At 41.2% G+C, this 24,904-nt stretch overlaps 1 protein-coding gene across 3 annotated transcripts; it reads left to right on the top strand.

The window, feature by feature from the left end:
• The first annotated feature begins 699 nt into the window (after positions 1-699).
• Positions 700-24,266, top strand: OTULINL (OTU deubiquitinase with linear linkage specificity like). 3 transcript variants are annotated; one of them, XM_067290996.1, is made up of 9 exons: positions 700-852; positions 13,020-13,173; positions 13,281-13,312; positions 13,417-13,508; positions 16,742-16,891; positions 17,595-17,723; positions 20,059-20,331; positions 20,619-20,835; positions 20,961-24,266. In XM_067290996.1, exons 1-8 carry the CDS (start codon positions 756-758, stop codon positions 20,796-20,798), a joined length of 1,107 nt encoding a protein of 368 aa, XP_067147097.1. In that variant the 5' UTR covers positions 700-755; the 3' UTR covers positions 20,799-20,835; positions 20,961-24,266. The 3 variants fall into 3 exon arrangements, with proteins under 3 accessions (XP_067147097.1, XP_067147096.1, XP_067147098.1); XM_067290995.1 differs by having other exon boundaries at positions 20,619-24,266; XM_067290997.1 differs by lacking the exon at positions 700-852 and adding an exon at positions 3,938-4,011 and having other exon boundaries at positions 20,619-24,266.
• The last annotated feature ends 638 nt before the right edge of the window (positions 24,267-24,904 follow it).

The raw sequence follows: 24,904 nt of genomic DNA, 5'->3' as shown, positions 1-24,904 counted from the left end.
TATCTTCAGGGCAGGAGACTGGATTTTGAGAAGTTATGATCCACGGTACTGTAATACGTCTTCCCATGCTGTAATTAAAAAAGAATTAGTAGCCTTAGACTGCTGAGAGACCATTTAATTCAAACAAAACGATGGGTGAGGGGGGGATGTGAAAGACTCTCTCAAAGGATTCTTTGCTCACTCTTATCGAAAATCCTGTACCTATGAAGTGATTCAATTGTACTTGTGTAAACCTTGCTTTTACATAGGATGGTCCATATGTTAATAGAGAAGGGATGTTTGTGTGGACCACCTGTCTCCTCTTCACAGTGTTTCCCACATTGACAGTGATTGCTTGATAAGTAATATTAAATACTTAGCTCTCAAACATGATATAGAAGTTGAAAAGAAGAGGTAGCACCATGTGACTCTGTGAGGATTACCACTAAGATAGCAACCATTTATGGTGGTTATATCACAGTTTGAAAATCGCCCTACGGTCTCCAGCACTCAGACAACTTGGGAGATGTGCAGGGAGGTAACGATGTGATCTTTATAAATAGCTGAGTTACGCTCGATTTTTTTTTTCTTGCGGCTTGGATATGGAGAAGCATACACAACTTTGAAAAGTTTAACGGAAATGAAACAGGAAGTCAGATCCTTTCACAGTTTGTTGATCTGTAAAGACAAACTGAGTCTGTAAAGACTTGTTTTCTGCCTCCAGCGAAAGAAGTCAGGAGAGAGAAACCCAGCTGGGAGGCTACTCTGGAGGGGAGATGCAGCGACGACATGACAGAAATGCAAGTAAAAACAGAGAACTGTTCACTGAGCAAGAAAAAAGCAGCAGAATTAACCATGCAAAGAGAAGTGTTGGTGAGTTTGTGGAGCCGTGCTCCAAATTTTGGAGTCTCATCCAAGTGCTGATCAACTATGGGAAGCTCCTGTGCTGGAGACCATAGCTTCATGGGCACTACTTTTACCTATACTTTGGATTATACACGACATTAGTAGTAATAAGTGATGCTAAATAGGTAAAATGTTCCTGACTGTTACTAGTGGACTTGAAAAACTGAACTATTACCAGCTCTTTATATAGGTTTCCCACAACTTTTACTGAGCTGGATAGCGTTGTCTTTGTTTCAGTGAGCATTTTTAGCCTTTTGAATTGTTTATGTGCTTTGGGCGCAGTTAGAATTCCGCTGGTCACCTGCAGATGGGAGCATGAACACACAGTTGCTTGTGCTGCTGCTTTCTAAGTTTAAATAGGCACAGTGAAAATGTCTTCATAGTTGTTTAGTGTGGCTTTCAGTATAAACTTTTGCTGTAATTGCCACAGAGTTGTTTTTGGTAACGAGTGGAGGGAAGTAGTTACAGTCATGCGTGCAACTCGGAGATGCCATGATCTGGAGAAACACACAGAGATGAGGTTCATGTTATTGGAAAGTTCATAGCTGTTCCTCTAAAAAGCAGGACATATAATAAATATCCTGAAGTAGCAGAGACTTACCATCTGCATGTAATCTTGTCTGAGTATCACGAATGTGCGCAATGAATAGAAAGTCTGGATCGGGAGAATCAGACTTAAGCTGCTGCAGGGCTGATCTCCCTGGAGTTCTCCTTTCATCTCCATGGAGCTTCTTTTTATTCAGAGGTAAAGTAAGAGAGGCTTTCGTTCTTCAGAAACAGGTTGAATAGATATTCTAACTAATGCCTTCACTAGCTGCCTACCTGGTTTTCCAAGATATTTTTGGAAAGTTCACATGTAGACAAGCTTTCTGAATCCTTGCAGCAGCATGTTTCCACTTTGACACCATCCATATTGGAAACTGCCTTCCAGTTAGCTTCTGTTCTGCTTATTGCAGTTGATCCTGGTTTAGATCTAGACCTAGACTGCTTTCCTTAGGAGCATCCTAACTCCTGTTCAGTTAAAAGAAATGTCATGAACCTACCATTACCTGCCTAACACAGCGTGCACTAGGCCTCTATGTCACTTGACTTAGTCTCACCAGAGTTAACCTCTTCCCACTTGGAGGAGCCTGGTGGCAGAGGGAGGCAAAGAGAGGCCATGCAGTGTGCACACATGCAGGTCACCTGTTCTCTGGAGCAAGCTGACGTGGTGAATAAGTGCCCTGGCATGAGAGGAGAGAGCCTGGAGCTGGGAAGGGCCTGCTGATATGCTGGTTGATTTGCAGCTTTTGTACTACTTGTGCTTCATCTCCCTTCCCTAATGAGTCAGTAACAGGATAAACATTAACTCTCAGGCCTGTCTACACAGGGAAATTGTCTGTTAAATCCTAACACTTTAATGCAGGTTAGAGTGGGCAGAAAGAAGCAAATTTGGGTTTGGCTGGAAGGCTAAACCACTGAGCAGCACTGAAAGTGGCCTGTCCAAGAAAGCATGAGAAGGAAGTGGCTGGAGCTGGGAGAGGGAAACCGAAGCAGAGCAGCCTGTGACTGCTACAAGGCCAGACGTGGTTCAGGAACAAGTGCTAGGTGCCTGTGAGCCTTTGCAGCCGCATCCTGGGTGGGCTATTCTAACAGCATCTCTCTCAGCTCTTTCTCCTAAGAAACAGTTATGATAAACCAAAAACTTGATGACCAAACTGAAAGTGACAGCAAACTGAAGTCAGTATAAAGAGGTTTAGTCACAGCACACTTAAAAACATGTTTTTTCCAGAATGAATTTTTCTATGGAGTGGCACTTAAGTGACAGCTTCAGGCCTTTTAAGTCAAATATTTACTCTTGCTATTCCTAGTTGTTTTTTAAACCTAGATTTTCTTTTACTTGGATATGACTGTTCATGAATTTCTTTCTGTTAATGCCTCTGAGTGAGTGCTTGGAACTTCAGTATTTAACAGGTTGTGTGTGTTTCTTTCCTTGCCTAGGTTAGCTGAGACAGATGGAGAAAATACCTGGTATTTGCACAAGACAGTACAAATCTCTTCATTCTTTAATTAAAAATGTTTTCTTTCTCAAACCATTTTAACATTGTACAATATCTTAGAAATAAACCTGTAAGTTTGTCCCAGCTCTGTGCTGGAGCAAACTGCTTATAACTCCGTAAAAGATTTAAGTCTGCATCATTTACTCAGACCCTGGGGAGGTGGGAGAGAATTGTTCCTTAATGTGCAGCCAGAAAGGATATTGCGCTGGTCTACGCAAATACTCTACATACAGCCGGGAAAAGTGAGACCTAAAAGATTGCTATAAGGGAAGGTATCTGGCAACGGTGAATTTCTTTCTGGGTGAATGCACTTCATCTTGTTTATGAATGAATGGGTGAGGAACTTTCAACGATAGGAAAAGAGAAAGAAAACAACATTAAAGTCACTAAGTTGTATTTATGTGTCATGGCTAGATCTTGCCCTCCCCCCCCCCCCCCCCGCCAAACCACTGCATTAAAACGCGAAGTAATGGTCTTGGCGTGCTCCCGAAGCAGAAATCATGTTTCTCTAGGTGCTGGGGGCTGCTGGGGACACGGCGAGCTCCCCGCGCTGCGGACGAGATACGGCACAGCCACCCCCGCGCTGCGGCGGCTCCCTCCCGCCTGGGGCCGCCGCCGCCCCTGCTGCGCCCGCGGGCTCCGGGCGGCGGCGCCGCAGTGCCGCCCGCGGGGCGCCGCGGTGTCGCCCGGGCCGCGGGGGGCCGTCGGCGGGAGCCCCCGCTCTGCCCCGCCCCGCTCCGCCCCCCGCGGCCGGGGCGGCGGCGTGGCTGGGGCAGCCGCGCTTGCTGCCGCGGGAAGGCGCCGGCGGAGGGAGGCGCGCAGGGCGCGGGGAGGTGGGTGCCGGCGCCGCGGGGGGCGGCGCGGCGCGGGTTCCCTTCGCGGAGCGGCGCGGAGCCGAGCGCGGCACCTGCGGTGCCGGCGCGGGGCGGCACCGCGCGACCGGGGGTTGTGTTTCTGTGAGCTTTTTTTTTGTTTTTTTTTTTTAATTTTATTTTCCCATTGAATATTTTGAGGCCGCTTTGCCAAGAAAAAAACAAAAAACAAAAGCAGAAATCTGCGGCAGGTTGCCCCGCAGACTTCCGCGGAGGTAAGGATTTTGGGGTGTGACTCTCCTTTAGTATAAAACGAAAAGAAGAGCGCTGGTGCGGTGTAAGGAGGAGAGCACCTGCCTTGGGTTGGGCTGGAGGGCTGGGCGTTGCCTAGCACGTTGGGCGTTTGCTAAGGGGTGTACTTCTGGGGAAATCCGGTGACAAGCCTTCTGAAAGGGACTTTAGATATCTGAAATGTGGTGTTTGTTTTATTAACTGGAAGCTTATGTATTCTGAATGTTCTGCTGTGTTAGCTTTAATGTACCACGAGAGCATTGTGATTTAAAAAAAACCCAAACACATGGTTCATTTTCACAGCAGGTGTGCAATTTTTTTTCTTTTTTTACTGTACTGTAATATACTATATATTGTACTGTAATATAAAATTAGACATTGTTGACAGTCTTTTATCCCATGAAAAAAGGAATCAGAAACAAGTAGGGATAAATTGCAGGGAAGAGTGGACCAGAAGCAGTAGGCAAAAAGATGGACATGTTTCCTTTCTGATCTGCTTATGGGTTGCAGGTAGCTCTTGGTATCGTGCATCTCTCATGCCCCAGTGAAGTGATCCTTTAGGTTGAAGATATCATGGCCTGCAAGTCAGCTTTTCTGCTATACATTTTATGATATATTTTTGCTTTAACGATTACTGGTACTCATACTTTCATTTTCTGAAATGGCAAAAGAAGCAGGTTTCTGTGGTATTCAGCCAAGCGAGTGATAAGCTGCTGTGGTGCTGGCTGCTCTGTCTCCAGTACATGAAAGTACGGTTATTCCCATTTCTGCCCTTTGATCCACTACAGTTTCTCTAAGTGATGAACGAGGTAAGGTGCATGAAATAGGAAGAAGTGACATATTTTGGTTTCAAGGCTCAGAAAATGACTTTCCAGCCACTAAAGTTTGTTCCTTAAGAATATTAATGTCTTTACTGCTGGACAAATAATTTAATTATGATTGAAGTGGAGATCATGCAGTGGGAGAAAAAGATGCAATTTTGTGTATTTGTATAAAATATTACAGGTGTTTTGGAAGCACTATAAAGGATGAGAGTGTTAGAATTGATTTTCAAGAGCAAAAGCACCAGTAAAATGCTGGTCAGCAAATGAAATGCAGGTGCTTCTATGGATAAGTATCTGCATTCTTATTTGAGCTTCTGAATAAATTATTTAATTTTCATAGTTCTGAGTTCCTCTTTTCCTTTGTGATGTGAGCTTTTTGGTTTTGTTTAACTTTTGGAGCAGGTTGCCTGACTAGCTGGTGTGGATTTCCCATGCAGCATCAGGATTTTTTGTCTTTTTTTCTTAGATACTGCTTCCAAGTTAAATCCTCACATGTTATCAACCAAGGATATGATGACAGGCATTAAAAGATCTGTCAGGAAGACCTTGCAGTTTTCCTTAACCTTAATGTCTGAAAATGTTTGACCTTACATGATTACCCAGGCAAATGAGTTTGAGATTTCGGAAATACCGCTATCCTCTACCTGCTGACCGTGGGCAGCTGAACCATGGTAGTCACAGTGCCAAACCATACTAGAGGAGAAGAACGTGGTTATACTTTCATTGTTTTGAAAACATTTTTCTATGTCAGCACTGACATTAATCATGCATGTGGGACTTTGAATATCATCCAGTTTGTTCTAGCAGCTGGTCAGTGAGGAAGCGTTACAGCAAGGTGCTTGGCACTACCCACAGGTAAGCTGCTACTCTTGCAGTGCTGTCTTTTTTTAATTTATTTTATTGCTTTCTTTGCTGAGTGCATGCAACTTCAGTGGGCTTTGTCAAAAATCAGCCTTTCTGCAAGGTTAAACACTTGTTTCAGGTTTTTCTCTGGGACAAGGAGATGTTTTACTGTTTTCTCCCAGTTCTGTTCTGAGCACAGTTTCAAGTAATGTGCAGGGCTTACAATATCTTTACTGGAGGGACCTGCTGATTTGTTCAGTAATCTTCAGTTCCAGTTTCATTTCGTATTGCTTCCTGTGCACAAATTTCAGCTGTGGCATGTTTGCCGAAGGCTGAGATTTTAAAATGGGTGATTTTGTATCATTGCAGATTTTGAAAAATGATACTGCCTGGTTCCAAGGTTCAAAATTCCAGATTTTTTCTTTTTAGTTTACAGCTGAAAATAAGTGATGCTTCTGCAAACTGCCAGCTCCTTGAAAAGAGCTGGATGTGCAGAGGCTGCACTTAACCATATTTTGACAGGCCTGTATAATTTCTATTTTATGTAGACCTTTCCACCTAACTGTCAAGCTTTTAGACAATTATTGCAATTACTAAGGTGTCAGGGAACCATGATCTCTTGACCCCTGTGATTGATGTCCTGAACACTTCATTTGAAGCTTCTCTTGGCATCCAGATGCCTGTAACAATACTAAAAAGTTTATTAGCAATAATAATGTGTTTTCACAGTCAGAGAACTTCCATCAGGATATTTTGGTTTCTTAAATCATATCTTTGTGAAACATTTGTTCTAGCTATGATTTTTGGCATTACATTGGGCAATAGTAATTTAAAATTGGAGTTATCCTGATGCAGTTGATTCTACCTTTCTACATGCCTTTATTGCTTAAGATTTTAGGAAAGTGCAGAGTAAAGCACTCAAAAAAAACTGGCAGAGGAACTCATATGCATGTAAACTAATTCAAAAATGTCAGGTTGAATCTGATGCCCTTTAAAGATGAAGAGAGAGCACAGACAAAAAAAGCTCAGCTGCATCCATACTGATAGTAACAGTTCTACAGAATAAAGCTAAAGTTTTAACTTTCATCAGGTTGCATGCTGAGAGGGGAAAAAGAGACGTGAGACTACTTTCTGTCATTTGTATTCAAAGTGGCAACTTTGATATTTCGCTTTGTATTGCTTTTCTTTTCTGTTTCTAATATGTCTTGGAAAGAGGGAGAGAGACAAGTAAAACTCCCAAGCAGATACGTTGCACAGCTGGAATATCCTCTGCACGTATGTAGAGGGGAAGCACAGACTTCGTGATCTGACATGCAGCCAAGTGATGTTGCTTATTACTCCATGTTAAAAATACACAGCTCTGCAGAGTGCTTCATTACGTGCAAAGTCCGATAAACTTTCGGAGAGGGCTGTGCTCTGAAGGCAGATGTAAAATCTGTGCCGTGAGCATACGGCAGGAAGACAGGCTACTTCCCAACAAGTGGAGGTGAGAATGATGATCCATATGGATAAAAGGGGGCTGGCTTTCTGAGCAGCATCTCAACAAGATCCTGGTGGCAAATGCCTGTGCTGTGTATAAGAATTAGCAGCTGTTACTGAGACTACTTAGACAGTAAGCAAGCTCAGATACCTGAATTTTGTTTGTCATGGGTTCCCTGATGTTATTGTTTTCCCTGGCTATCCCTAGGGATAATTGCTTATTGGATGAGCAGAAATTTAAAATTCCTTAGGCTGCCCTGCAGGGAGTGCTTACCAAGTAGCCAGGCATTTCTTGTTGCTTTCTCCTCCAAGTCTTGGCACTTCAGCAATGGTCTCTTCAAGCCATCAAATTGCTGTTTAGGAATGAGCCAGCTGGTGAGCACCGAGGGGCTGGTGACTCACTGGTGGCCATCCAACGGGTGTTTTGTCCCCAGAGAGCTGCTGCTGGAGCCCAGTGAGCAGCTTGTTTCCTGATGCTGCTCACACAGAGATCTTCCAAGTGTGGGATTTTGCTGGCGTTCCCTCTTCCTCCGTGCAGATAGCTGTTGCCCTTCCTCACGTGCAAGAGGAGCGCTCTTCTGCTTTGCTGCTTACACTTCTCTGTGGCTGGCGCTGCTTATGTTGGGGTTGAGACAGTCCTGTGCGTATCCCCTGGAGGTGGTGTTTGCCATCCCGTTATTTGCAGTCGCAGGCAGTAGGCTCAAGAAAGCTCCTGCTCTCCCTAGGTTGCAGTGACCCTGGCGCCTGCATTGCCCGAGGGCTCAAGTGTGCATCGAGGCAGGGCCGGGGGGGAGTTTTTCCCTGGGGTGGCAGCCCCTACTGCAGGCTGCTCAACCTTTGCCTTGGGAGACCTCCTGGTGTCCGTGATACAACTCATCAGGGCTACTGATGATCAACCCCATTAGTCCCTAATGACTGTGCTTCCTCGGAGGGAATGGCTCCAGGTAAAAGTCTTGTGCTGTCTAGCAAACAAGATAAAGGAGAAAAAAACCTCTTGTTCAGAAAGACTTGAATTTTTTTCCTGCACCAAAGCTTCAGTTATCAAGACAAATCAATGGAAAAACCCAAGGCATTCATACCACTTAGCCTTTTGGCTAAACTTAAGCATATGAAGATATTCAGGAGGAAAATATTTTCTTTACGGTGTCAGTTTGGATTCAGCACAGCCAAAAAAAAAAAAAATTATAAAAGGGATTTTGAAGAGCTACGTCTGTGAATAGATGAAACAAAACCAAACCTGAGCAGCATTAGGGATGACTCAATGTGAAGCTCAGCAGCAGGCATAACAAGAATCCATAGAATGGACTTCCTTGAAATCATAGATTCAGTGCATTTGCAGAAGTGCTATTTGAAGTGTACAAGCATTAAAATAGCATTTCTGAATGAGGAAAGAGGTTTTTCCAAATTAAAAAAAAAAAAAGGAATCATCACAGGAGCAGAAATTTCAGGGGCTTGTTCTTTAAAAGGATTTTCTTTTAATCATAGTTGGGAATAAAAGCTTTAAAGAAGTACTTACTTTTTATGGTGTGAGATCCTTACTCTGGACTGTAAAGTTTCTGAAGGCTTCTCTTGTGTTTTTTTCATACATAAATGGAAGTGTATCTTAACTTTAATCCTTTGAAGGTCCAGGATGGCACGCCCTGTGTCTTTAAAAAGGAAGCGGGATTACAAAGGGCATCAAGAACCGAGCTTTCCTTTTGCTGTGGTAGAGAGCAAATGGTATATGCAGGCCAGGGCATGCATTAATATCTTGAGTATACAGATGGAATTGTTTTTTAAAAATAACTGCACCAGGGTATGTTTTGGTTAATCGTGGAGCTGGTAAGAACTGTTCATGCTTGTTGCCATGGAGTAGGTGTAAGTCAATGTCACAACTGGGTAGAGGTGTTAGCAGCAACTGTTCGGGTCCCGCTGAAGATCAGGGAGACAATATGAGGTTGCCTTTCTACTCTTATTTTTTCTGAACGATTCTTGCAGAAAGGGGACAAGGATTGCGGGAATACTTGAGGGAACTCCTACACACATCAATTGTGTAAATAAAGACTTTCTTGAAAGTAATGGGCCTAAACGCGACAGAAACTATCCAGTTTTCTAGGTGATTGCATGATTCTAGTTACAATCTGCCTTTTTTCTTTTTTTTTTTTTTTTTTTGTCAGTTTGTTTTTGTGTAGAAGTCAAGATCTGATCAGTTTGACACGGTTGAACTTTTGGTAAGTTGAGTCACGTCCCTGGTGTTTACCATCTTTGCCTGGAATTAATTCTCCTTACCTTGTTATACCAGGCAGTGACTCTCATCTCAAGTTGTTCCATGAGGACAGGGGTAGAAGGCTTTCTTAGCTCCACGGATACAAGTTGATGTTGCTTTGCTCCATAAAGGAAGGATTTTGCTAACAAGATCACCACCGAATCAAGCAGTGCTTCCCCTGTACCTCGGTTTGTGCTTGCTCTGCTCGATTGCAGGAGTTGCTCATTTTGGGGGGTTATGGTGCTGCTGGTAACCTCTGGGGAACTGAAGAATGTTTGCAATCACTTGGCCCTACTTCATAAGGCACCTGTTAATTGAGGTGTTATGGAGAAGTTCCTCAGCTGGAGGCTGAAGAAAGCGTGGGGTGGTGATGGCACACGTCCAGAGGGTCTGTGGTGCCATGTCCAGGGGTCCTGGTCTCCTCCCAGCGCTGGATCAACCCAGGAGAGAGCAGCAGGGGTCCCAAACTGGAGGGGTCCCATGCTCTGCTTCCCTCTTTGAAGGAGAGGGACACGTGCTTTGGGGGGGATTAGGAACATTACTTTTTAAGGTGGCAGCCTTTAAAAAAAGCTGTGAGGGAAACAAGCGTGGGGCTAATCTTTCAGAGCCTTTCCAGGAGGGCTGCTTGTGAAAGCAGCACGTTATAGATGACTCCTACTTGTCACTTTTCTGTCCTTTTTTTTTTTTGATTTTTTTTTTTTTTTTTTTTTTGCACGTGTCTTCTGCTGCCTTTGTGGGGGGGTAAAGCTTCAGGCTTGGCACTAGCAGGAAGTGGATGATGTCGCATGAAAAGAAAACACAGTGTACTTCTTGCATGGCAAGATAAACACTGTTATCAACCCTTGCTTTAGCACCATTCAAACTCTGTTCGTCCAAAAATCATCTTAGGACTGCATTACGAGTCTCCGGACTTGCAGATGGAGCCCTGTCCCTGCAGCGGTGCGTGCGGTCAGGCACCCATGGGATGTGAGCCCGACAGCAGGTCTCAAGACAGCCCAACTGTGGCTGTCCCCTGAAGAAGGGGATGGCCTGTGCCCCTATCCCAGGGTATGGATCGTGTTAAAAATACAGGGGGGTTATTTTTCCCCCCATCCCCACTCCCCCCAGCATGTGTTTGTTCCAGCTAAATTGCTCTTTAGTTTCTGAAGGATTTTGGAGGGGGGAGGAAAGATCTATTTTAAGCAGCCCTCTTCTTTCCTGACTTCTTCTTTATGCTTTTACCAAGAGCACTTCATGATTCAGCTGCCACTTCTAAATTTCATTTACTTGAAAAAAAACATAATTACATTTCTTAGTCTGACATAAGCACTGAGGGTGGAAAATGAATCACAAAGCCCTGCTTGAACAGTGTGTGTCAACCCATGACAGGAGGGAAAGGTTATGAAGTCCAGTGTATGCTGTAATAAAAATATAACAAAAATACCCCAAGTCACTTGTTTGCAGTTTTTTCCCCATCCTCCATTTAGCCTTTTTATTACAGCAGTTTCTAGTTATAAAACCCACAAATTTAAATAAAAATGGAGGAGCAATATTCAATTATAGCATGTTCTCTGATGTTGATTAATAAAAATGGATGAGCAATATTCAATTATGGCATGTTCTCTGATGATTCATGTTTCGTATTGCAGTCGGCGAGCCTGCGCTTCCCAGCACTCCTTGAAAACTTGTTGCTTATGCACCTGTTAACTATGGGCCTTGGAAGGAGGTTTTTTGCAGGATTAATTCTATCAAAAGTTTTTTCAAGAGATTGTTTGATTTAACTTAAAAGCACATGCTAGTGCAAACCTTTCATCTTTTATTCTGTAAAAGGGGTTAAAGGAAGAAATTCTACATATTGTAAGGCTGTGCACACATATTTCTGATAGGCAACAAAGCAAAGTATGGCATTTGAGCAGATGGACCAGCCATCGCTTTTTGTAGTCCCAGTTTGTTCAAAATCAAAAGAGGGACCATACAGTCATTATAAGTAATGAAATGAGTCTGCTGCATCTTCCTTTTGATACCATATGTTTAAATTGCTGTTAATGAATTTTATTTGAACCATTATTGGTTTTTGTACAACAGCATGAAAATGTAAATCCAAAATATTTATTGATCAATGGACTAAACAACATCTGTAAGCTTTTGAAGTTTTCCTCTTAGTTAGGAGGAGGTTCATTACAGTGTATTGAGGTTTTTTAAGTGTTATGACTTTGTCCTAAAGCAGAGAGGGAATAAATTGCTCTAACTTGATTCTGCCAGGACTGTCTTCTTTTAGTAATTCTTGTTTTGTTAGTCACAATTTTGGGTGGTTTCAATTTCCTTATTAAAAATATATTATTGGTTTCCATCAACAATAAGTGTATATGGTAAAAGTGGGAGTGCCCTGGAGTTTCCAGGAAGTATGCCATTTTTGACGCTTACTGCTGGTGTTTTGCTGTCTATTGGAATGAGTAATAAATGTTTCCTTCAGCTTCAGATGCTTGGTCCTGTTGGTTGTGTGTGCATACGGTGTACTATACAACTTATTTTTGCCTTTTCTACTTGACATTTACAGGGATAAACCCAAGTCAGGCCAAGTAAGCAAATGTTAGTGTAGCATGCAAATAGAAGATAGAACAGCATGTCTTTGTCTTCGTGTATGAAGCAGACGTTCAACTGACATTCAGCTATGCTGAATTAATTATTCCCTTCATGGACTTCTAGAGAAGGATATTTTCAGCCTTCCTTGGAGGTGCCTATACAAAAAGCTAAGGTCTCTGAAAATTTTGTATTAAATCAATAAATAAGTTAATAATAGAGCAGCTGCTGATCGTAAACTTTGAGAATTTTCTGTACTCAATTTCAGCCAGAGGGTAAATTTCTCACTTAGGGAGCAGACATTGCATTTGTCAACAACCTTTAAATCCCTATGCTCTCAGTTCAGGGTTTTCTTATTAATTAGACTGCCAAAACCTTCCCCAATCCTCACTGTAATGCCAAAGAGGAAGAGTGTGTCTTAGTTTATCCCTGCGAAGAACAGCGAGAGTACAATCCCTTTGTCACTATCTCCTGAGCTTCCTACCAGATCCCCAGGGAGAAGCTTTCTTCTGAGTTTTAAATTGACCCTAAACTTGCCCAAATTGGGTGAGGAATATTCCTTTAATTCATGTTGACAGTCATAGGATGCTTAGTCATCTAATCTATTGCTTTATATGGCCAAATTGTAGACTACAACTCCCCAGAACCTGTCGTCTTAAAAACCTTGATATGTGACAAAGTAATGACAGTGCAGCTCCCTGATCAAAACATCCTGAAGCAAGTCTTGGTTATTTTGATATCAGCCCTTTTGGGAAGCCCCCCACTCTCTTATTATTGTGACTATTTCTAGGCTTCATTGTGTGGAGGAGAGCTGGAAAACATGAACCAAGTGCCCCCCCCCCCCCCCAAAGCCTAGAAACTTGATAAATTAAGCGAGTCACTAAATATACTGTGTCTTTTACATTGCATGTTTTGTGTTTCATGTTTTGAGTGGTATCATACTTGGATGCATTTTTTGTAATAAGTATAAACACATATTGCAAGAGTGAAAAGTTTTGTTTTGTTTTCTCTCTCTCTCTCTCTCTCTTTATCCCTATTTTAGGAAGGCATGAGGTGCAGTCCTGGACAACAGCTACCAAGCGATCCTTGTGTCTCATGTGGCAAAAAGTAAAAGTACATCTCAGCATGTCTTTCCTTGTCACTGTTTTTTGGTACTGCAGAAGGCTATACAACTGTTTAGCGCAGCTATTGAAATGGTAAGTTTTATTATGCAGACTTTAATTTTCAGCGGTGTTGCTTTTTTCAGTAAATGTTTACCTTTGACAACTCCCCTTTGACACCTGTTTTATCATTTGGATTTCAGGTGGAGCAGCTATCTTCAGAGAAAGTTCATAAGTAATCTTTTTGTTGATGTTCTGTATTCATTAATTTCCCCTCCCCTTTAAAGGCAGGACAGGAGATGGTAACTAATCTGTGCCTTGGTCTTGGTCTTGATTTAGAGAATCTCAGCGTGTCGCCAGAAGTTGATCTCCTTGGTTATTGTGCAAGAGAGTGGAAAGGAGACACAAAGCAGGCCAAACACATACGGGAGGTAAGAGTTAAATCTTAATTTATGCTTGAAGATGGGGGAGAAGTACTTGAGAAGAGGATAGCAGTTCTCATGCAAGCAGCTGTTACAACTATAAGAGCTGGTTACGCCAGCTGTTTGAAAGAAAAGAAAAATGGACAACATTAGCACGGGTCTAAATTAAGATTGCAGTAGAGTGGAGCTTCCATTATGACAGTAGGAAAATATCCAGAGTGTTACAGCCAAAATCACATGCTCTTAGGCACTGTCTCTTGGCCAGCCTCTGATGTAAGGCAGAAACTCTTTCATTTGAGGGAGGAATGAAACGCACCCATTTTTCTTCTAGACTCTGAAGGTTCAAGTGATAGCAGTCAGCGCTTGACACCCTTCTCAGCAATATTGAGGCGTTATACTTCTCTCTGAATTTTTATTTTTCTTATCTTGCATAGTTTTAGCTGAAATAGTTTCTTACAGCTTAATAAGTTTTCTTCATAATTCTGAGCCAAGGTCACCCAGCCGTGCTGCATCAAACTAGGCTTTGGGCCATAGATAGCTGAGCCCCAGAGCCAGAGGCCTGCTTAGTTCATGGTTCACTAATGCCAGGTATGCTCTTTTCTGTCACCTCACTTACATGTTTATCAGTTCTGTACATTGTATGGACATGCTTACACCCCTAATAGGTAGAAATGGCAGCTGCAATTTTGGCAAACGTGAGTTATCACATGTGCAATGGGCTTCTGGCAGTTGTATCTTGGTGGCCATTAATGGAGGAAGCATCAATATGCTCTGGAGGACCTGACAGACATTCAAAGCTGAAGCAGTACTATGTTATCCTAACTTGTGATGGGGATGGGCATCCATATATGTTTTATGACTCTCTGTTTCAACTGCGTTAAGTGTTAGTCACCAATGTAGGCTCAAGGACTCCGGGCTGGATCTTTACTGTCCCCAGACAACTTCTTGCTAAAGTAGCTGTACTGGTGAGAGAGTAGTGGTATGTGTTAAAGAAAGCTTAGAATCAAGTCCAGTTAATCAGCTCACTGTGGTGCTATAACCTGGTATCCCCATGGTGTGGAATTTGGGGCTTGCACAGGACAAATATAGCACCGGGTCTGTATTTCCAACTTACCTAATGATGCTGGGAACACTGACCATGCTGAGATGATGCTGAGATGAGAAAGAGGCAAAGGGGGCAAGAGCTGCAGCAGTGATGGGAGACATTGATTTGCCATCTACCCTGGGTGACAGCTATGGGGTTGAACTTCTAGATGCTATCTATGACTATTTCATGCAGCAGCTTTCCAGAGAGCCTTTAGGAATAGAAGCAACCCTTGCCTTGGTCCTGAATAGTGCATGGGACCTGCCTCAAAATACTGCTCTCTAATATCCATTGCCATTCTCTGGAACAGCAAGCAGCATGCACTCACATTCAAAATCCTTGCAGGAGCAACAAAACAAAAAAAATATTATGATTGCATAATATGATTGCATGATTGTGCCTTCAGAAAGGGAAACTACATAAAAATGAGGAAGCATGTTAAAAAGAACTTAAAAGACAGTTAAGAGACTTTACGTCAAATACACCAACTATAAATAGTATGCATTGCTTTAGGTCGTGGTATTGGAATCACAGAGCAAATGCATACCATCAGAAAGGACTTAAGAAAGGGCAAAAGGAAGCTGATAAGGCTAAAAAGCATGAGGGAGTTATCAGAAGAAAGAAGGCATCTTTCAGAAGCTGGAGTCATGTCCAAATGATGAACAAAGAAAAGATCAAACTCAGCCAGATTAAATGCAGGAACACAACAATGCCAAAAATGCACAGAACAACATACAGCAAGGCCAAAAGTGATTTGGAGGAACAAGTAACAAAAGATATCAGAACTTTTATTCAATTTGCAAGCACATAGGCAATGAGCACAAAGCAACAAGCCTTTCAGAAAATGCATGCGCCTGTTAGATGATCAGAGTTGAGAAGGAGACTCGGAGGAGTTTAGTGGATGGTTAGTTACATCAGGTCAAATTTATCACAGTAAGAGCAGATTTTAGGATGAGGTCTCATGAAATACCTGAGCTGGCCTAACCTGTTTCCTGTCACCAAAAGTGAAACAGTTCTTTGCTTGTATTGTCTCTCCTTTTTCCTCACCTCATTCCAGCTAGGCAGTCTCCCTCTCTTTTTTTTGTGCTGGATCTTACATGTCTCCTTCAGATGTGATTAGCTGATTTAACAGGTCATCCCTGTGGAGAGACCTGACTCCATGCTCTCATCTCCTCACCTCACCTCTGTTGCTGACCACGTGCTCCCACTATGCATCTTGTGCTGCTGGCTGTGGTGTTCATCAGATCCTTTTCTGAGCCACCTGAACTTGCTAAAGCAGCAGGAAGCTTACCCAGCAAAAAGAATTCGATAGGGTTTACAATTGTCACAGCCAAAGCAGAGGAGGAGTGGGGGAGACTGTGCAGCCAAGAAATGGTGTTGGGATGGGGTGGGGAAGCAACAGAGATGAAAGAGGGCAAAGAAGTGAGACTGTCTTCTCCCCCCATTTAGAAAGCAAATTGTAAGATGGATTCAGCAGTCTGTGGAACTGTACAGTCTCCTTCTTGAATTAATTCTCTACTTATTGGTCTATTGGTCTGAATTGGCTTATTGGTCAGAATTGTCTCATCAAGAGCTCAGCTGAGAGCCAGAGGTAACACACAGCAAAGGGAGTATGTAGCTGGAAGACAAGCCATCTGCTTCAGCAGAGAGCTGTCAGATCTGCTTAGCCTTAGGTCATTGTTGCATGATAGCTTCAGGTCAGTGTAAGAGATGTTTCTGCAAAAAGGAATTTTAATGCGTTCTCCAGGCACTTGTTCCTGCCCTCTCGCTGCTCCATCCCGTGTGTTGGCACAGCTTGTGAAGTGATCGGGGTTAAAGCTGTTGTGGCAAAGAAGTTCCCACTGGTCTGTTTTGATCTGGTTGACCACATGAATGTTTATGCTAGCAACAGTGCAAGATGGGAGCAAGTAGCCAGGTTCAAAGAAAGTGCAGGATCACTCTTTTCTGGGGCAGTGCCAGTTTAAGGTGTTTACAAAAACTGTTAGAACATTTTTGTGTATATAAAACTTGTAAGTTTGTGTATGTAAAACATGTAAGTATACTCTCTCTTTCCCATGGCCTCTTTTTATGAGTAGTTTGGAATTGAACTCCAGCTTAATATGGGTTTCATCCAAGATTTAAAAAGTTTATTGCTGAATCTTTTTTGGTCTTTTTATAGGCATATGAAGACTTGTTTTGGAGATACCATATCAAATATCTACGACAAGTCAAGAGAGACAACTACTGTGTACTAAGAGCAGTGCTATTTCAGATATTCAGTCAAGGCATTCCTCTTCCATCATGGATGAAGGAGAGGGATATATTAAAGGTAAAATTCAGTTCCTTAAATGAACACTATGCAGGTGACCTTGGACTACAGGAGGAAGTTTTGTTCAATACATCTGCTGTGGAAGTGAAGGAGAATCATTATCAGCATTTGAGAAGATTCCTGCCCCTCTCTCAGATGTCACTACCTTAACCCAAAAAAAGGGTTGAATCCTCCTCCTCCGTGTTGATGCAGAGCCTGGCGGCTTGCTTGGGAGTGCCACTGAAGAAAGCTTTGAGCCAAGCTGCTGAACGTGGTGCTGAAGCAGCCGAGAAGTGCATGAATTCTGTCCCGGGTTTCATGAGCTCTGGCAGAGAGAAAGCAGTGAGGAGGTGGGGGAGGAAGTACTTCAAATTGCTGTAGCTGCTGCCTCTGTGGGTGTGCATGTAGGCTAGAATCTTAAAAACCTTACTGAGTCTGAGTGTATCCAGCTTTTCCAGAGTTTACATGATATGTTTTGCTGGGAACATATTTTCTTCTTTTTTGGCTGGCATTGTTTAAAAAGCTTCGTAAGAAGTTGGCAGTCAAATGGAGCCTCCTTAATATTTGAGTTGTTTTGAAGCCTGTTTTTATTTTTTTAAGCTGTACAGACAGAGGATAGAACCACCTCATAAATTAAAATGTGTTGCAATCTCTGTAGACAAGTTCATGATAACTTTATAATCTACTTCTTGTTATGGTAATGATCTCTACTTTTTTTTTCCAGCTCCCTGAAAAGCTTTTGTATTCTCAAGGTTGCAACTGGATTCAGCAATACAGTTTTGGGCCAGAAAGATACACAGGTCCCAATGCCTTTGGAAAATTACGCAAATGCATGGAAGCATTAAAGACAAATGTGAGTATTTAGGAAATGGTGAGGGAGAAAAACAAAGCACTGAAAAAAGGGTTGAGTCTGAGTTAGGGAACTCCTCATTACATATTTCTGGGTCTGTCTCCCAGGTTCAGAGAGCCCATCCACTGGGCAGGCCTTCTGAAGCAGAGATTAAAGCTTGGCCTGGCTAGACCTTGCACATTTTCTTGAGCTGCTCTGGGGCTTCTGCCAGCCTGCACCTGCGGGAGCTCTGGCCTTTTTGCCACGAGCTCTCCCTAGCATACCACCACCTCTCTCTTCGCTCTCGTTGTCCCACCTAATTGGCATGTGCTCTGTGTGCTCTCCTGGCTTAAAGTCATCAAGAGGATACTAGTATTTGCTGGACTTCTGACTTTAGGCTAAGATTAGATTGAAACTCTTCTCCTTAATCTGTCTTTAATCTGTCATTTTTAATTCTAGAGTGCATCTTATTGTTTTGTGTTGTCTTATCACAGGCACAACAGCTTATTTTACTTGTCTGCATTTACACTAGTTCCTTTTATGCCACCCAGTATATACCAACAACTCCTCTGTCATTTCAAAAGCTGACACCAGTGATAGTAACCAACTGTTTTTTTTAAAGAACCAGACAGACTTATTTAGCTGTAAGAACAAAGAATTATAAGTAAAAAGAGGGAATTAAAATAGACACTCAGTCTGTGTCTCTTGCCTGCAGTTTTGCTGTGCCCCAGTGACAACTGAGGCCTGCCAGTCCTCTTGCGACATGCCTGCTGGCTCTCGAGTGCAGTTATTGTATTCTAGTTGTTCTCTGCGTTTACAAGAGCATTGGGTTGTTGGGCTTTTATTCCTGTCTTGTTGTGGTTCTTTGTTAGTCTGTGTTAGTCCCATAGCGTTGAAGCATTTAAACTGGAAGTTTGTACAGAAAAAAGTTGCAAGTCAGGCTGGTGAGTCACTCTATTAACAAACTGTCGCAGAACAGTTTTATTATGCATTGAACTGTTATTGGACACGAGATTTAGCTTCCAGTTTTGTTTTATTTTTTTATAAAGAACCTTTTTGGCCAGTGAGACCGATTTCTGTAGTGCCTCTGCTCACTAACAGGTTTTATGGTATATTTAGTAGCGTGAGCAGTGCTAAAGAGCCGGCACTGGGAGCTAGGGTTCTGTTGTATTTAATTGTCCGCTCATTTCTTTATTCAGCAGACATCCTAGGAAATCTTGTGTGTTTTCATGGGGTCTAAACAGCCTGATTTAGTAAATGTTACTCCACATCCAAGGCTTAGAGATGCACACGTCTGCTGTCGCTGTGGCTTTTAGCTAAGTTAGATTTTTGTTAGAGTTCACAGTTTACAGCAGCATCAGCATACAAATATTACAAATGCAGAATTAACTGAAATTCATTTGAATCCCAGTCATCAGGCATCATCTCTTACCATGGCTCTGAAAAACCTCTCAGTTTCAGGTGACTGTCCTTAGCTACTGTGTTCTGAGTGCTTTAAGCTTTTTGATTTGGTGCCCCCCCCCCCCCAAAATGCTGTTTGTCCTGGCTGGCCCATTTTCTAGATATAAATGCTGGCTTTTGACCCCCCTCTAGAGCAAGAGAGAGCAAAGGAGCTCTCGTTACTAACCGTAAGCAGCACAAGAAATTTCTACCCCATCCCTGTCCCTTGTGTGCCTTTGTCTTGTCCCTTCTCCTTGTCCAGCCAACTTATTTTGACCTCATGAACCAGAACACATTAAAGACATAGCAGTGTGTACAGTTTGTGAGATCAGGCTGGCATTTTCAGTTTACATGTTCCTTTTAATTGCCCCTCATTTGAATTGGACACGGAATCTAAAGGATTTAAGCTAGTATAGTTTTAATCTAAAAGGTGCTATAGAGGAAAACCACTGAATTTTGGAAGCTGTAAGTTGAAAACAGATCAGGAGTCATCACTTAATTTATCCTTTACTTATGGCTTGGTGTGTATGGTGCACCAACACAGATTTCCTATAACTTTCTGATGTCCTTTTACTGGTTATTTTCCTTTCAGACTCTCCACTCACACTAATAGCTGGATTTTCTACTGTGATGGTGGGTGGTTTTTGTACAGGGGAATTACATTTGCTTTCTCATAGACTGTCTTTAGCACTCAGATGCTTGGATCTGTCTCTAATAAATAACTTGAGCTGGGTAAATAGAAACTGGAACGGGTAAGGCTTCAAATTTCACTGCAGATCCTGAAGAGACACCTGTTTATTTGCACCATCATTTGGCCATGATCATGCTAATGTACAGACTGACTATTATTCCTGTTTTGGTATTGCTCATATTAAATAGAATTCCTAATAATTTGATTATTTTTCTGTGTGCTTTCTAGTGGACTGAAATAAGCAGTATTAAAGATCATGAAGAAAGAGGAAACATGTGTAATACACTTTTTTCTGATGAGAGCAAGGAGCACAAACTATATGAGGCCATAAAATTCATCATGCTTTACGAAGTTGTCGAAGCCTATGAGCAGATGAAGAACAGGGAAGAACATATACCAAACCTTTTTAGCCTCCTCCTTGCTCGTGATTCTTCTTCTGACCCTTTGAGTTTCATGATGAATCATCTGAACGCTGTAGGTGACTGTGGTCGCCTAGAACAGGTAACAATATAAATGAAAAATAAATCACAAAAGTTATTCCCTCTCTGATGCAACTAGGTGAATATATCACACATCATCTGTGATAGTTGGCCCATTGGAACACTGAGAATATCTTCAAACCATTAAGTTTCTTTCTTCTGGTTATAAAAAGTTTTCTGTAATTCCTTGTCCTCTGTTTTTAAGTAAGCTAGTAGGTGACTCACTTTAAATTGGACTATCTTTGAGAGATTTTATTTTAGTTTTCTAGGTTGAGAAATAAATGTTTGACAGAATTCTTTCCCTTCTAGGTTGAAATGTTTCTTCTTGGATACTTACTGGAAGTAAAGATAAGAGTTTACAAACTGCATAAGTTTAATACTGAAGAGTTTCAAGTAAACTATCCAGATGAATATCAAAGAGAATGGCACGAGATCTCTCTTCTGACTGAGGACGACCGCTACTATCACATCCCCGTTACCAGAACATGAGAGACCAATGATTTTTTTTTTTCCTTTGTATAATATAGTGAGTGACCATTTCCAGTGAATTAAGTTTTTAATTGGCAGCAGTAAGATTTTGATAAATGCATATTAATGATTACAAAATGATTTATGGGTTTATTGTGCAAACATTTTGCTTTCTTGTTACAGCTCAATTCACCAGCAGTCAGCCATAAAAACCATAAAATATGTTACCGTGCTCTCTGAGGAAAAAATGTCATATTTGAGGGTTGCCAAACAAAAAAGATTAAGCTGCATCCCAAAGAAGGAGAAGGTAACGCTAGGGTTTCCATTGTTAGGCTAAGGGTTTACTCTGACCTACCTGGATGGGTTAAACCCAGGTTCCTAAAGCAATTACTGCCTTTCCCTTTCTGTCTCTAGCTGGGCGGATGAATCACTTGGGAAGCGACTCCAGGCATCCCACCATTTATATGCCAGTAGATTAAATTGGCATTGATCTGGAGCTACGCAGTGTGTGAGGCTGTAACCTGGGCCACTGAGTAGCTGCTTCAAATCATGTGCAGCTTCTCCTGTTGCTGAAATGTCTCCTTCGGAGAAAGCCCAGAGCAAGCAGCTGCAGACTGGAGTTATTTCAGACACTTGAAATTAAGCTGTCTGCACTCAGTGCTGGTATCTGCAGCCGAGGAAGTGTTGCACAGAAAAAGAATACTGTGCCAGATGATCTTCAGATCTGCTTTATAACAGAAGAAGGCACATTAGCTTTTCCAAATCTAAAAAAGGCAGTATTAATTAATAAATAACATGTAATATAGTTAGACCCACTAGCTGTCTTTTGGTTTTTATCAACTTGTAAATCTCTTTTTTAAGGGCCGATTTCAGCATTACCTGCCAAGAGATGTGAAGAAAACTGTGCACTGAATGCATTCTCAACACTTCATTTTCACAAAAAGTTAATTTTCTGTGCGTTACATGCATTTAGCAGAGTGTGCATGTATTATATCCTCTGTGTAGATATCAGTCTCTTTGCATAAGATTGCTATCTTTAGTTTAGACCTCAATGTTTGAAGAAGTCTGTCTGGAACAACTAAAATTTGCTTTAGTGTGTGGAACATTTTGTCAAGATCTGTTTTCTAAAAGACTGAACTGTTTTGATTATTTCTAAAATGAGGGACCTTAACAGGAATGAATATTCAAATGATACAGCAGTTTTTGCAAAATATTTATTTGTGAAAAGCTTAAGATGCTATAGGCATACGGTTGTATTGAAAAAGTGGTGTTTTATTAAGAAATGAAGCCTTTCTTAACAATAATGGAAATACCCCTAGGAACATGGGGACAGGCAGGTTTGTTTTTAATTCTTGCGGGAGATAATATAAGCCAGTAACAAAAATGTGAACTGGGTCTGCAGGAGCAAAGCAGTGCTATGTGGTAACTAAACAGTAAAGTTTGGAGTGCATAGAAACTGTTCTGTTCCTTTGTATAAAGGAAGGCAATTTTATCGCTTACAGTCCTTTGACTTGTGTGTATATGTATATATATTTATAAACACAAACAGCGGAGTTCTCTATTCTAACAGTTTTGTTTCTTGAAAGTTTTTCTGAGTTCAGTTTTGTTCAATAATTTGTAGCTTTTAATTGAAAAGCTTTGATACATATAATAATTTCATCTCATCAAAACCTGCATATCAGATATTTTATTTATTAAAAGAAACTTTTTTCACTGAATGAGATAATTTGCTTCCTTTAGGTTTGGTTCTGTTCCACAGGGGGAAATACTATAATGCCTGAGAGTAGGGTACTGTTATCTATTGTGCGCCAGCAGTACGCATACCTTTTATAGCTATTAACAGACTTGTCCCTATTTTATTCTTGTTTTTGTACAGACATACAGAAAAATGGTATATTTTTACAGCGAGCATTTTTAATGGTTTGCATATGGTCTATGACTAGCAACACAAAAGCGTTACAGCTGAACCTGTTAAATTGTCAAAAATGTGCATTGTCTTTGTAAGCTTGAGCATGTATGTAGAAGGGCGTTAATAAATGTGTAACACGGATAGTTTGCATGCTTGCATCTAACCTGGGCCATCGTGGGCTCCCTGCCTAGCCAGCAGAGGGCAATATGATGTAGTTAATCAGAGGAGCTGGTCTCTGGATGGATCTGGGTCTCCTCACTGACCCTAACAGGAGCTGGGAGTGACCAGCAAAGATTTAAATCTCTCTGCTCTAGAAGTCTGGAGTTAGGTGAGATTGATATTGTCCCAGGAGTCCAGAAAGGACATGTTGAAACACAGCTGCTCAGATGTCTGAGCTGCGAGCTGAGCCACGACAAGGGCAGAAACAGCATCTGAGGAAAGAGAAACTTCAGTTGAGGATAACTGTCTTACAGATAAATGCAGAGAGAGCTCTATACAAGATCTGGAGGGACACTAAGACAGGTTTGAGGTTGCATTGATTTTAATCAGGGTTTCTAACGATACATTTTGCATATAATATGTTTAATGCAAAAAATATATATATTTTTACATATGAAGAAAAAAATATAAAGATAATCCTTCTGAATAAACTGCCTGTACTGGTACTTACTGGTAGAAATAAGATAGTAATTAAATTTGAGGGTGACAGAGCTGCTGAACACAGCATGTAGATGTCTCATAGCTCCTCTGTACATCACATGCGTATTCTTTGTTTTTATCTAGTCATCACTGGAATAAGTAGGTTTCTACTGTAGGCCCAAAACTTGGAGTTGTGAAATGCTCATCTGACACTTGACAGCTAATTGTGATTCAGAAAATCTGTGGAAAGTTTGTTAAGCAATTAGACTATTAATTTTTTGGAAAATTGTCAGGGTCATCAAAAATAAGCTTTGTTTAGTCAAACATGTTTCCATACAGTAATTTTTGTATTAGCTTTTGGAATTAAAATTTCATCTTTTTCAATGAAGAATGTATAATAAGAAAATGAGGGGTTTTGTAATGAATAAGCCCTTGAAGTCATGTGTATGAGATTGAAGATCAAATCCAAATGGCTTATTCAAGGCAAGGCAAAAACATTCAGACGCTGATGGTTAGAATAGTAGTAAACATATGACAAAAAGCATGTAATCATTACAAATTTTTTTTAATGCAGTGTTGTCGGCAGCCAGAAGTCTCAAGTCAGGATGTGCTTATTATTTCTGATTGACAGCTTGGCAAGAAAAATAAAACATACTGAAACATCAACAGTGGGTTTGGATTCTTCCCAAAACTTAAAATTGTATGTTAAGAAAATAACAGCAGTTGAAGAAGTATGCACATCTTTATTATATTAGGTGGTAAATTGATCTCATTTCTGAATGTAATCTTCCTTAAAAGTTCCATCTCACAAAATGCGTGAACCAAGGTTCATGTTCCAGTTTAATTCCAAAGCAAAATATTGTCAATCTGATTTCCTCTAACCTCATACTTGTACTGCTTCTTGTCTATATTGTAGCTATTAATTTGAAGCCAATTAAAAATCACCCAGTGTAATTCTGTTACCAGCAAAACTACCTTCTTAGTCTCCATGTTTTGAGCTTAATGTTTAAGAAATAGTTTTCAATTGTGATTTGTAATTTGCCTAAAAGTTCTAAGAGTTACCCTTATTAAATTACAAAATCCATACTGTTATAATAATGGAGAGGGAGCATGTAGACACTAGTGTTTCGAAGTGCAAGAAAGCTTTGGGTACTTTTGTGTCATTTCTATTTATCTCCTAATGTAAAGGACTTTGATTCAAAATGCATTTTCCAGTGCAGTTGTATGTCATGCTGTGTATTATACTGCTATTTCTGGTCAGAGTGGAAAGCTAAGCTATAGGATATTCTTGCTGTTTGCAGATCTTAGTAGTATATTAACCTAGCTCATTAGTACTAATAAGGTAGTAGAAGAGCTCTTGCAGAGATGATGCAAATAAGTAGCTTGAAGTTATGTAATTGTGCAACAAAAAGATAAATTTGGTGTTTTTTGAATAAAACTGGCTTGGTAGGCCCTTACTGGGGTCTTGCGATTTTTTTTGTTTTGTTTTTTAAGTCTCTTTATGGTGTTCTGTATGCAAATAGAGAGTTAGGTCAACCATCATAAATTTAAAAACAAAAAATCCCTCACAGCTGGATAG

Source organism: Apteryx mantelli, chromosome 2 (genome assembly GCF_036417845.1).
Source record: "Apteryx mantelli isolate bAptMan1 chromosome 2, bAptMan1.hap1, whole genome shotgun sequence".
Lineage (NCBI taxonomy): Eukaryota > Metazoa > Chordata > Aves > Apterygiformes > Apterygidae > Apteryx > Apteryx mantelli.
Note: the sequence above shows the minus strand (reverse complement) of the source record. Positions and strands in the feature narration are given on the sequence as shown.

What these genes read in the sequence shown, in the direction of transcription:
- OTULINL (XM_067290996.1), top strand. Translation starts at nt 756, where the DNA reads ATGCAGCGACGACATGACAGAAATGCAAGTAAAAACAGAGAACTGTTC. An exon ending in TTAGCGCAGCTATTGAAATG is followed by an intron (nt 13,174 to 13,280) that starts GTAAGTTTTATT and finishes TTTGGATTTCAG; the next exon opens with GTGGAGCAGCTATCTTCAGA. An exon ending in ACTGTGGTCGCCTAGAACAG is followed by an intron (nt 20,332 to 20,618) that starts GTAACAATATAA and finishes TTTCCCTTCTAG; the next exon opens with GTTGAAATGTTTCTTCTTGG.